The 14,726-nt window shown below is 28.0% G+C and overlaps 1 protein-coding gene across 1 annotated transcript; it reads left to right on the top strand.

Annotated features, from left to right (window-relative positions):
• The first annotated feature begins 734 nt into the window (after window positions 1–734).
• LOC129969038 (cytokine-like nuclear factor N-PAC) lies at window positions 735–5,889 on the top strand. The gene is made up of 2 exons (XM_056083441.1): window positions 735–794; window positions 4,421–5,889. Exon 2 carries the CDS (start codon window positions 4,709–4,711, stop codon window positions 5,777–5,779), a length of 1,071 nt encoding a protein of 356 aa, XP_055939416.1. The 5' UTR covers window positions 735–794; window positions 4,421–4,708; the 3' UTR covers window positions 5,780–5,889.
• Window positions 5,890–14,726: the final 8,837 nt, after the last annotated feature.

Here is a 14,726-nt window from a genome sequence, read left to right as displayed (position 1 = left end):
TAAAGTTTATCTAATAAAATACAATTGAAATCAAATAGAAAAAAATTGATGTATAAACAATCTAATAATACATTTATGTTTAATCTAAATTTATTTTGACCATTTTGAAAGAGAATTTCCAGAAAAGCATTTCCCTCTCCCTTCCGAATCTTCATTTGTTGTCATTAGTATTTTGAAATTTTCATCTAGCGAATCTACTAGATCTACTGAAAATTTATTCATTAATTTCACATCAGCCGAATTTGAGCGTAATCGCATTTCCAAACTGAGGAAAAAAAACATACAAAAAAAAATCGTTTGCTTGTGAATTGTGGTTATATTTCGAATCAAGATTAAATTCGATTTATATTTCGAATTAAATATGTATTTTCTTTTATAATTTCCTTTACATCAAGTAATCATTACTAATTCATAATACAAATATTTTCAGTTGTTTTTTCCAGAATTATGTTTAACAATTCTACATTCTGAAAAATTATTCATATTGTGGTTTAGATAGATAGATAATTTTTTTTTTTTTTTGCGTCGTTTATAAAAAATAATATTAAACGTTATATATTGTAATAATATACAATGATAATAGTTCTCTGTGGAATATTAAGACATTAGTTGCCTGCTTTGAATTTCTTTTAATATTTAAAAAAATGAGATTTTTTTCTATTTAATTTTTTAAATCATGAACCATTATTTTGTACTGAAATGAAGAGATAAATCGTCAAAACTGGTTGAATAACCGTCAACGCGCTAAATATTGAAAGTATTATATTTATCCAGAAGTATTAGAAACCATAGAGGTAAGAAACAAATGTATTACTATTCACACTTTTAAATATTTCATCCGTAATTACTATATTTTGCATAAGATTTAATATGTTCTATTTGTATGAATTAGATAACGATCAGTCTATAAATAAAATGTAGAACTGTTTTTACAAGCAAAGATAATGCATTCGAATTCAGATTGATGAACAAGAACAAAAAATAACTTATTTTTTATGTGTTACGATTCTGAAATTAAATCAGTTTTTATGTTGGAATTACTTTTTATTATGGAAAGCAAAAAATAAAATGAATATCAATCACTTATCTCTAATATGGCTCAGAACCAAGAATAAAGCAGATGCATCTATCCGAATCGCATAGTAATTTAAAAAAAAAAGGAAAACAATTAAATAAAACGGTCGAATTCATTTTGCTTAGGTTTTTTTTTACAGGTTTTTTTACAGGTTTACGATATTTTACAGGTTTTGCTATAATATTTTGCATAATATTGAATTTTCGGCATTAATCATTTAAATACCTTGCAAATTTGAAATACGAAAAAAAGTTGCAATTTTTGTTTTTATGCGAAGCTTAAAAATTTGAAAATTAAATAATGCAAAGCAACGCTCTGTTCATTCACCTACACGAAATTCTTAATCAGTGATTTAACTCGTTAATCACTACATGAAGCAAGTGCATCTCGTGAATAATGTATTCGTCTCACCTTATGAATGAATTGCGCAATGAATCAAAAGGTCCAATCAATATTTTGTGTTGTGGCATTTAACGTATTAATAAACTTTTTTTTTTAAAAAAAATCAACTGGATTTTTTTTTACTTATTAAATTTATGGAGATCGAATATTAATCGAGATGGAATATTATGTGTAGCTAATTTTATTTCAGTTATAAGCTGCACTTTTGCATCGTATTCATAATAATTTCTATATAGATAAAATAGATCTTGGATATGGCTTGTTTGTAATGTTCTCTAATATATCGCTTTGATTTATTCTTCATAAAATATACAGTTTCTCAGCTTATTATATCTATATTTTTTTAAAAATCGGATCGGATTGCAATATATTAAATATATCAGTGAGAAATTTTTTACAGGAATTGAAAAATGTGTTTATTCAAAAATGGTATTCATTTTCTCTAAGTAGTGACGTATTTTATAAAAATGAATTAGTGAATCTCATACAGGTTTAGAATTCGAGAGTTAAAAATAAAATAAATAAAAGTCGACATGTATAAGGCGAGATAAATTGAAACAAGTTATTGGCTATCAATAATTGAAAACGTCATGCCGGTGCGATTAAACTTCTATGTCCTCTTTTAAGCAACGAAGAGAAAAGAACCAGCTTTGTTGCTGTATGCTAATATTCCGCTTTTTTTAGTGTAGAATTTATCCATCAAGATAATCATTGTAGGAAAAGTATTTTAACTATTGCCACCCTTAAATTTTTGTCTTTTCGGTGACTTGTCTTGAACATAACTATGTAATAATATATAGCAATAAATACTGTTATCTGCGAAATGCCAAAAGGCTGCAGTCAATAAGCTTGAATGAAAATAATTAGACAACTTTTATTGGTGAGAACTTGAAACAAATGAAATGTTGAACTGAATGATTTTAAAGGTATGTGTGACGAATTGATTTTTTGCAGCTGCAATTTGAACTTCATTGTATGCCATTCGTACATGGAACTTGCAGTTCTGAGAATGTATAATAGAAATTCTCATAATAAACCAAGTTAAACAACAGAAGTGTAATCCTTTAATTAGAGAATTTACAGCTACATGCATCTCAATGTAAAGACGATATGCAATAAGCAAAATTTTGTATTTTGTTGTCCTGTATTTCAGCATTTACACATTTTTAACATAATGTGAGAAATGTCGACAACTTCATTGCATGGGATACACAAAGGATTGTCAGAGTAACCTGATATTGTAATAGTTTTACTAATAGTTATTATTTTATACTATTTATAATAGTGATAACTGTTTAGTGATAACATCTAGGAAGTTCCCTGTCCGTGTTAAATTACAGTTTATTAAATTAAGACCCGTTAACTCTTGAAAGACAAGATCATATGAAGAATAATAAATACGCCGCATCTATTTAATTCTGGATTTTACTTTCTGACCGCAATTTTACATCGCAGATAACGTTAGATGACGATCGATATTTTGGACTATGACGTCACGCGAACTCACTCCTTTATCATAATTATTAATTTACTTCCCTCTTTTTCTTTACCCAAGATGTGCAACTAGCTTTCATTTTTAAAAGACCTGTTCATTTTTTTTTTTCTCTCACTTCATATTTTCAACAAATAAAACTTAATGAATGATTCTCAATCCTTTACTCTTTTTGGATCGTATTTTGCAAACAATGTTTCTCATCGAGTTTCAACACATCTCGTTAAATTTTGTTTCACTGATATTAAATTTCGAAATTTTAAAAAAATTATCGAAATTTATGCATATTTATGTTCGCATACCTATATTAATGGATAAAATATGTTTTTGTATTAAAGTAATTTTTCCGACTGAATTTTTATCGTCTTAACAGACTGAGAATAATAGCTCTGTATATTTTGTTATATAACAAATATTAACTATTGTTATATATATAGTTAATAAATATATTTTTGCTTCTCGTTCTCTAATTGATAATCATGAACCCTAAATGAATATAAAATCATTTCATAGATGGATTATTTTTATTATTTTAAAATATAAATAAGTATGACAAAAATTTAATTTCACAGGCGATCTGAATTCGCAATATATAGGTAAAAAGTATAAATAATGAATTAAAATTTGTGTTGCTGCTGTTACATGCCTTGCGTATGTAACTCATTTATGCTTATAAAAACTTAATGACACATTTATGAGACGTTATGTAGTTTTTTTTACACCTATCAAAATAACTCGGGATGCTTTTGTCATTTAAGATGACATCGCGCTATTTTTAAGGTACTATCTTATGACTATATAGAGGTGTTAATCCATTTCGTAATTAATAGATTATAAATTAAAAATTGTAAATTAGCAAACTCGTATTGTCATCCTGTTTTGGAAGTGAATAATTTTTTTACATGTATTTTTGAAATTAATGCCGACTATCAATTACCCATTGGCTAATTAGATGGAAATATTTCAATGAACAATAAATTAATAAATGTCAAGAAAAGTAATTTTTGAATACATTTCACTACTAAGGTATAATTTCAAGCATTATACCTGAGTAAGACTTTTTTTCGACGTATATGTTTTCTTTCGTGATTTTTTTTTATTCACCTAAAACTTTTATTAAATTTTATCATTAAATAAAAATGTTTAGTTTGACTATATTAACGTCCCGTTTTTAAAGCAACACTAGGGCTATTTGGGGATGGACCTCATAATTTTGAACCATGGTCAGATAACAAGGAGGAGAATACTGTTTTCAGAATTATATGGAATTTATTATTTGTAATTCATATCAAGTTATTTTATAAATCTTTGTAATTGCATGAATTAAATTACAAAAGCATTCACGAAATTTAATTCAACATATCAATATTTATCACAACGTCCGCTTTTTATTTTCCAAGTATCCGGTTTTTAAAAAAATAGTAAGCAATTTCATTTTATTTCCTATTTAGATCAATAAAATTCTACTAAAATGGACATGAAAATTGGAGATCTGTGCTGGGCTAAGATGAAAGGTTTCCCATCGTGGCCAGGAAAAATAATTGAAGCGCCTCATTCGGAGAAATATCGTTACCTTCATAAGAAAAAATTGCATCACTACATATATTTTTTTTGGTTCTGGCAATTATGCTTGGGTGCAAGCTGTGAACATCAAACCGAATTCGGAAGAAGCAATTAAACTGGCTGCCAGGAAAAAATCAATACTTTTGCAAAAAGCTCTTCAACAGTTCAAAAGAGAGATGGCAGGAAATTTTGATTTACAGAAATTAGAAGAAAAATATTGCCGTCAAGGCATTATTAAGAAATGTATGGTAGTAATTAAACGCGTAAGTTTAAATACGTCCAATCTTAAACGATCAAATTCATTTCTTTTAAATGAAGTTTTTTCTCCTGAACTATGCACCAATGAAACTGTCGAGCCGCAGAAAAAGATCAGGAAAACTGATGATTCGGCAGTGAATGCAGACAATATGGTGGATAACGGCAGCAATAAATCTGCTAAATGCCAAGAAACAGTTCCTAAAAAGTTCGGCTTTATTGGTCGTGGAAAACTGGGAAAAGAAATTGTCGAAAATTTGTTAAAGTCTAAATGTGACTTTACCATCTGGAGTCAAACTGCGGAAGAATATGGTTTAAATAAGGAAACGCAAACCGCTGATTCTTTCTTGGCTCTTATCGTTAACAGCGACATCATACTTTGCTGTATTTACACAGAAGATGATACTCAGTCGATTTTTAGAGGAAACAAAGGTATCTTGCGAAGTTTCACCAACTATCAAAACAAAGGGAAAGGTTTTGTACTTATGGCCAATATAGATCTGCAATTTTCTGCAGAAATAGCTACCTCCATTCAATCCAGTGGCGGCAGATATATAACAGCACCTTTCCTAAGGTCCGAAATGGACGGTACTAATGAAGAGTTGTTAATCTTGTGTTCAGGAGACGAATCCTTGTTTCATGATTGCGAAACAATATTTACAAGCTTTAAAAGGATAAAATATTTTGGACCAGACACAGAATTAGCGCCAAAACTTCATACAGTGTTAGGATTGTTTATAAATTCCATCAGCAAATCCTACAAGGAAGCAAGAAATTTAATTCAGGAGCTCAAATTGCCAATTCAGACATTCAATGACTTGTTGAAAATCGTATTTGATGAAAATTTTCTGGCCACTTTGTATGACCATCCGCTTGAAAGAATATTTAGTAAAAATGACAAGATAAGATTTTTTATAGAAAATCTAAACCTTAAGACTTTACTTGCCGCTAATTTTTCTTCTTCCTGTTCTAATACGCAAAAAAAGTTCTGAATAACTTTCATAAAGTTCTCGCTTCAGTTTAACTGAAGATATTTTTTATCTTAATATCTAAGGATCATATCAAGTGTCTTTTGTCAGTTTAATGTTTAAAAAAAATGAATAAGAACATTCTATATCATTATGAATGCAAAAAATACCTTTCATTTATTATTTCTATTTGGCTAAGCCAATAATTAACAAAACTATGTAAGACAATAAAATTTTTAATTTAGTATTATGTGGCTGTTATTTTACTGAAAGTTATTTTTTGTGAAATGAAAATTTTCTTTCTAAAAAATAACTGAATGTCAAACTAAAAAGACCATTATGTTTTTGAAGAAAAGTTCCACGTCTTTATTATTAATGAATAATCTTTCATTCCATTCTTTTCATATCAATAGTTACATATAATATTCTTCTCATTACTTTTTAAATTTTAAATACTTCAATTATTTTAAACTAATATTCGAAGAGCTATAATCTACTAGAATCTTGATCCAGAATAATTTGTGCCCAATGATATATATTAAATGTCCTATATATTAATGTTGTGATATGGGACATTTAATTATAAAACGTCCCATATCTCAAAAAGATTAAGGGCCTCATCATCTAAATCCGACACCAGAGCCGGCCTTCTATTCAAAGGGGCTTGGGTTCAAGAAGTCATTTGAGGGCCCTAATTTTTTTGTAAAGCAAAAAAAAAAAAAAAAAAAAAAAAAAAAATCCGAACATATATTATTAATGCATATTTATTTAATGCGTGATTTTTTTTTTTTTTTTTTTGCTAATACATTAATTACTTCAGAAAAGTTGCAATTTTTTTAATGCTTAATATAGCAAGTGCATTTAAGCATTCTGAACACATGCTTGACCGAAAATAATTCTTTATTAATTTTAATTTGCTAAAAGAGCGTTCAGCACTAGCTGTAGTAACTGGCAACGTAAAAAAAAAAGTTTTAACACAGTTAATACATTTAGAAATAATTCATTATAATTATTATTTAGTATGCTTTGCAATATGTCTTGTGAGTTATTTACAACTTTCATTCAAAATCAAATCTCGTAATAAACAAATTTCTTGGATTATTTTTTCATTTCCATCTGTATTATAAAACTTTACAAAGTTTTTGGAACATTTCTCTAATTCATATTTTTCTAAAGTTGTTGTATCAATGATTAATTTGAAATCAGAAATACTGTTTGGTATACTTTTAAACCCATCTTCTATTTGTACGATAACAGTACACCAATTACAGTGTTAAAAAATAACATCTAATTATGTGCTAGCGCTTTTGCTTCGTAGAAAAACTGTTTTTAAATTTTGGATTTCAGTTTTAATTTTATTGACTAAATTGAAAACCGAGTCAAGAACAATTGTTTCTGCTTGAAATAGTTTATTAATAGTGTTAATTTTGGAAAATATTGCAAACAATACTATTAAACATAAAATAAATGACATTTCTTGCACCTAATAAACTTTTAGCTTCGGATACCGCTGTATTATCGTTACTTACATCATTTAAACATCAATAAATTCTTCTAGGGCATTACAAGTTCCTTCAAACTGTGAATGCACTGCTTTTACCTAATCTATTTTGGCTTCCCAACAACTTGTGTCACATAATGGTTTAAGAGTAATGTTTAACTGCTTTGCAGAATTTCCCATGTTTTTCCCATTGCAGAAAATAAACAATATAAACGTTGTAATATCCCAAAAAGTTTTTTTACTATATATACTGCAAGAAGCGGCATGACAAATTAATAAATTAAAGGAATGCGATAGGAAAGAAACATAAATTTCATGCGGATTTAAAGAAAGTATTCTAGATTGCACTCCTTTCATGTTACTACAGTTGTCATATGCTTGCCCTCTACAATTCATAATAGTAAATCTTTTCAATGGACTTTTTATTAGTCCTTCACTAGTCAGATCAGTTACTTCAATAAACCCTATAAATAACTTGTTTATAGTCTCGTTATTTTCTCTTCAAATTTTACATACCTAATAATGATTGAAGTTTGTTCCTTATGGGAAATATCAGGAGTACAATCAATCCCTTTGAATACTATAGTACAGGGCTCCATTTCCTAATGCAGAGATAATTTATTTTGAACTATATGCTAAAGGATGCACAATTCTATTTTTCGAAGTAATTATTTTGTTTATATGATCAGTTAGCATAGGGTCGTATTTACTCAATAATTCGATCAAACATAAAAAAAAATTCCATTATTAGGCTATCCTTTTATTTCGTGATTTCTCTGAAGTGGAAGATTAGAAAAATAGAATCATTTAACTTGATTTGTTTTACCAATAGTTAAACGTAAATTGAGTCGTTTTAGTAATTCTTCCCAAGCAATAAACGAATTAAAATTACTACTAGAACGCTCATGATCTTGGATTACAGTTGACAGCTTTCACCAGTTATTATAGCCACCTATAAATCGTGTAGCTTGGTCATTTCTTCTTTTGGAAAATAGTATACAACAAAAACAAAACACAGAGTCTTACTTTTTGAATAAATAAACCATCTGTGAAGTTGGGTTTCACCATTTGGCATTTTTTTTAAGTAGTACGTAGTGAAAAATGATCTACTTTAGCACTTTAAGCAAAAAATCTCTAGTGTTGTACAGGTCTGCTTTAACATAAAACATTCTAAATTTATCAGTTATAATACTTGGCCATAAACCAGGATCATTTATATTCTCTTGATCGTATTTGTTATTGTCATTTCTGTCATCATTTTCTGATTCGATGAGATTTGTATAAACACACGGTTCTTCAACAAATTTCACCGTTCCAACATTTTCATTGCAAGACTGTGTAGTGGGAGTAGATATTTCTTCCCCAGTTGAAGTCTGAATTGCAATTTCTGAAGTTGAAACAATTTCTTTTCCAGAATTACCAGAAGCCAGAATTAATTGTTTGAATGGGATCTCCTTATTCATTAATAAACCCTCCCCCCTCCCTCATTTTATATTTATCACTGCGATCGTAGCCCAATAACAGCGTAAGTCAAAGCTCAGCCAGCCACGTGGAAAGAAACGTATATTCCCAGTATGTGTAAACGCTATTATTGTTAACACTATTTTAATTCTTGATTACAGCGGGACCCCTCAATCGCGCGGCCCCGGTGCATAGCATCCACCGTACCCCTCAGATGGCCGGCCCTGTTTGTAACTAAATTAAATTGACTGTACTATAATCAGAACTATTCCTATCTTCCACTCCACTTTTCTTAAATAAGATTTTCATTCTCATTCTTACACCACATCTTGAGAAATTTGTAATAAAATGGATCATTAGTACTTATTTTATCCACTTCTTAAAGAGGTAAAAGGCAACCTTAATTCTGGTATAATTATTAACATTTAAATCTCGAAATGAAACTATTTAATTGCACCAAGCAAATGTTAAAATAATGTCACTAACGACAGTAATTTTTATCGCAAGAGAAAGATATACATAACATTGCTTATTGCGTTACATAATATGAGAGTACGAAACCAAAATAAATAGTACACAGATTTTGAAAAATCAAGATACTTACGAGTTGGTTTCATTATGAAGCATATAATGTCCTTTTACTAAGTAATAAAAACAATAATTGATTTGAGAACAGAAAACACACAAAAAACTTAGAATTTATCAGCTATCAGTCGGTGTTTTGTAATATCCCATAAAAAAATTCCGTATACAATTGTACTTATTAAGGTATTTATAGGTGTTGTTTATGAAAACAGGGATCGTGAAAACACAAATGGAAAACAAAGCTCAATGCGACTCGGAAAAGAATAAGTCATGAAGGTCGAAATTCATTTTAATTCCAAGTAAGATTCAAACAAAAGAGCAATGATAATAAAAAACAGAAGAATAATGCATTGTGCTTGCTATTTTTTTTATTATTATTATTCTTTCTGTTTGGTTCTTAAGCTTTTTAAAAACTCCCGAAAAGAATTCTAAATTTCACTATTCAGAATAAAAAGAATAAGAATTCTAAATTTCATACTGCAATTAAAAAAACTGAAGACAGTTGCCTTTAAATCATTTTCTTTATTCTTCTCACATTAAAAGAAAATTTCCTAACCATTTCGTAATATCAAAACAACTGTAGTATGTACGAATCAAGTGTATGCGAAATGCGCTGTGAGGTTTAATTTTATAGAATCGTTTCTATTTTGGCAATTAAAATTTTAATGCATTTATCATGCATAATTGTTGAGCTTGTTCCTTTTTTAAATTATATCACCAGATTTCATATATATATATATATATATATATATATATATATATATACTGTTTAAATATACAAAAAAAAAAAAAAAACTGGAACATTTTTGAAATTGACAATCGCATGTCGAAAACACTACTTTCAAAATAAGCGAAAAAGGTAAGTCAAGCAAACACCACCTGTACAGAAATCGATTTCTCTTGTTTTTCAAGACGCGATCTTTCGCAACTAGAAACAGCGCCAAATGTCCGCTCTACCATCGCCATTAGTAGCCAAACATCGTAACGATTTTTGCTGACACCAGAGAATGAAATCAGCTTTTATTTTGGATTCGACAATGGAATATTTAAATGGCAAATACTCTAATTTTTCAGGTGCAGTTATTGAGTTTTTCTTAACAACATTTTAAATATTATTTAATATATAGAAATATTCGTTTAAAAAAATGATCTAAATTGAAGTTTTTGCAAATTTTTGTTCCGATGTTGAAAATAAAATATCGAAGTATCTTTGTTTCTGTAATTTAGTCTGAGCGTCCTTATGCGTCCACATCAGAGTAGGAAATCTAAAACGAATGTAAATAATTCAAGAAAAATTAAATATCAACAAAATAAAATATAAGTAATACCCGAAATTTCGCTAAAAGGGAAAAGGAGCTAAAATTTCAAAACATGTTTGTTTAACATAGTCTCATCATTCAACTTAACTACGTGGCTATTAAGAAAATTTCTTTAAATAGAAATTTGTAAATTATAAAGAAGAGAGAAAAAAAAATCACTTTGGAACTTTCCTCAAACTTTGAATTTAACACTAACCTAATTTTTAAAAAATGTAATTCCTGCTTTGTTATAAAGAAAACCTGTTAATTTACTCGTATACGAAGTCTACAAACAGACAGTTGTAATCGTCCAAAAAATTCATTCTTAAGATTTTTATAAATTTTTATATTTTAAACTGAAAAAACACTCTTTTCCCAAAACTTAGTCTTCTGAATTCGAAAGCCACGTTTTTGGAATTCTGTCGCTCTGTCTGTCCCATGTACATGATCTAAAGAGATGAAATTTAATATGTGATGAAAAGTTTATCACTTTCATCAAACATTCGATGAAATTAATCTAAGTGAAGTCTGCTAGTTCGAGCGATGTGGGTGATAATTCAAAAACACAAAGGCTTAGATGGATGAAATTTGGTACATAATTCTATCGCCAAAAAATGTAGATTCTTATTAAATTTTGGACAGAATTCACTTAAAGATCGAGCATCGGAGTTTATATATGCGTGTATGTAAATACGATAATTCAAAAATGCAGGGATTTAGACAAATGAAATTTGGTATGCGATTCAACCGAAAAGATAGTTTTATATTGTCAATGGGAAAATATATAGAGAAAAATTGAACTGGTTCATAAATTTTTTTATAATTTTGTAAATGTTAAAATATTAACTGCAACATTGTTTTTTTTGAAAATGTAATCCTTCTTAGTATTATATGAAATTTTATTAAGAGTTCTTTTTATGAAAGTTTTTCACTGTGATTTGTAACACAGTATAATATGAAATTTCTGTAGGATATTCAGGCAATCGCATCAACATGCAGAATTTGAGAATTCTAACTTTCTTCAATAGTTTCCACTGTCGTTTAGATACTACTATTTTTCGATGCAGTCGATTTAGTTTATTTTTCAGAGCCTCAACTATTAGAAAATCGCAAAAAACTGCAAAAAAAAGAAAGAAAAAAATGAGCATGCGAGTTAAAAATTAGAATAATTTTAGTACATAAACAATGTTTACCGTAATGTGAATAATAAGTAACATGTCCATTCATTTAAAACCAAGAATCTCTCGATAATTTTGTTAAATAAAGACTACTATGTATTTCCTTTTGGGTAAATAAAAGTTAGTATTTTAAAAACAAACTGGTAAATAGAATAAAGTTTAAAAAATGAAGCAGCCTTATAAAGTGAAAGCATATAAATTTTGATTATACATCTTATATTAGATTGCTCACTTTCCAAAGAATATTAAAAAACGGATGTCCTAGAAGGATCATAAGTTTTAGTACCAAAGAAAATGTAGCAAATTACGATGATTCTTTTACTATATCTTCAACAAATTTGGGCAGTCAATAATTTAGTATAAAAAGGTCAACTTTAAATTCTTAAAATATTCATTTCTTGATAACAATTTTTGCGATAATTTGTAGAATAAGGAAATACTTTTTAATTCCCATTTCTAGGTATAATTATTTTTGAATTACTTCTTGCTTCTAACAAAAAAAAAAAAAAAAAAAAAAAAAAAAAATGCAAATAGAAAATTTTATAGGGATACGTGAGCTGTGTGATGGACCTCATGAATCTGAACAGTGATCGTTTACAGGCAACGTTTGGGCAAAGTGGGCAAAAATCTTCCTCAAAATTTATGCAAGTTACAAGGAATGGGTCATCTGAACCAAAACAGATAAAGCCCATTCTAGGCCCATACTCATGGCAGATCTTTGAGTCTCGGACCGTCCTGAAATGCCGAAGCAGATATTTCAGTAACATTTTTTTTAAATATATGTTGTGAAAAGCTAGAATCTAACTCAGCTGTCAAATAATTGTGATTAAAATAAAGAGACATTAAGTAGATTTTTTTTAACGGACGGTAATTAAACAAAATAAGAAAAAAAAATTGGAAATTACAAAAATAAATTTACATCAATACTTTTTCTTTTTATTCAGAAAGTGAAACATCGAAGATTAAAATAAATCAACCGAAAAAGCCTTGGCTATACCTTCCCCCCACCCCACCCCCGACTAAAGAAAAAGATTCTACAAAAAAAAAAAGTTAAGAAGCTTTATAAGAACTTTTAAGAAAGCGGATTTCCCGAACGAATCCTAAAAATAATTCTAAAGGAAGGGAAAATAGTTTCTTTAAGAATTGTCAAAAGAACAATTCTTCAGTATATTCTTCAGAAATTTTTATAACAGTCCCATTAGGAATGGTTCGTAATATCATTTAATCATTATATGGATTAAGGGTAAAAGTGATTATTTTATTTGTCAAATACTTTTTTTTTTTGAAAAATCTAGGAGAATTTTGATTCATATTTTTTAATAATCGACTTCAAAAACAATATATTAATAAAAGTCACCCACTGAAGATATCTTTTATAAATATTTATACAATTAATCATAGAGGAACTTACATTTAGCCGTATTATAAACGTTCCTCTTGTTTTTATGTCAGTCAAGTAGAAAATAGTATTTAAACGAAGAATGTTATTTTATTAAGATAACCATTCGTAGGTGTTCATGTTTAATACCTTTTCAAGTTGATTTCAAAATGAATTTGTTAAGTAGTGTTAATTAAAAGAAGGATGAAGATTTATATCAAAACACAGAGTGACTATAATTCGTTCCTTTTTCACCTGAAGAAATTTCTTTTTATTTATGACTAGCCGTCTTTAGCGATCAGTTAATTCGTTGGGATTAATACTTGCTAAAATTTCCAAATAAATATTATATGCGACTTTGGCTTATTGGTTTTTTTAAACAAAATATTTTAAGTTTTCAATTTTAATAGTCAAATAATTTATTCTATTTTAGTAGCTTTACATCGTTTTTGCTCATTCTATGATAAAATTTCTGAATCTTCTCTGATTGTCCCTAAAATTTAAAATAGAAATTATTATTATTTTACTGAAAATAATGATAATAATGAGTATAGTAAATAGAATAGTTCAGCATTGAAGTATTCTATATACGACAGAATATTTTTATAATTTATGCAATATTCTCAGAAGATCATTCAATAAAAATTTGTCTGATTCAACATCAGATTCAATTTACTACAATAAGAAATCAATTTTCAATTTATAAGATGGGCTATATATTTTTATGCATCAAATTATTTACAGGAAAGAACAGTAACCTTTAAAAAATGAATGCACTTTGAAACATTTTTCCATGGCTTTCTTGTGAAATAAGTTTAAGTTAGTGTGTTTAAGTTAAGTGTGTTTAGTTTAAGAACAACAAAATAAAAATTAAAAAATAATAAAAAAAAAACAAATATAAAAAATAAAACAAACCTAAATTAAACATTAAAAACAAAAATAAACATAAAAAATAAACATTTCAAAAAATATATTAAAAGCACATTTTAAACAGAAACTTACTCTCTCTCTCTCACACACACATATATAGTATGTGTGTGTGTTTGGGGAAATAAGCCATGCATTCATATTTTGAAGCTCTGAACGATGGGAAAAAAATCCTATATTTTTAAACAAATAAAAATAGGTTAGAAAAATTGAACAATATTTGAAGTAAATCATTGAGAAAAGAATCTTTTAAATTTTTAAATGATGATGTAAAAATCATTTTTGTGCTGTAATCTTTTCTGAAATTATCGCAAAAAAAATAGAAAGCTTAATTTTTAATTAATTAAAATTTTAACTAAATTTAAAAATAATCGTCCCGATTTGTTCATTTCCACTTTCTAAAGTATGTACCAAGTGCGGTAGATTTAAGTCAAACGGTGTGGCCTGCAAATTGCAAACTCAGACACTATTTATAATAAATAGAAATTTCAAGGAAAGTGAAATTGACAAAGTACGCAAAAACATATATTTTAAGAATAAACTGTCAAATTATGGACGAACATATTACGAAGTATTTTTTTTAAAACAAGAACAGGCGATTTTCTTTTTCCCTCAAAAATACAAGAATTTTAATGAAGAAAGA

This window comes from Argiope bruennichi, chromosome 1, assembly GCF_947563725.1.
Source record: "Argiope bruennichi chromosome 1, qqArgBrue1.1, whole genome shotgun sequence".
Taxonomy (NCBI): Eukaryota; Metazoa; Arthropoda; class Arachnida; order Araneae; family Araneidae; genus Argiope; species Argiope bruennichi.
This window is presented reverse-complemented; position numbering and strand designations above follow the sequence as displayed.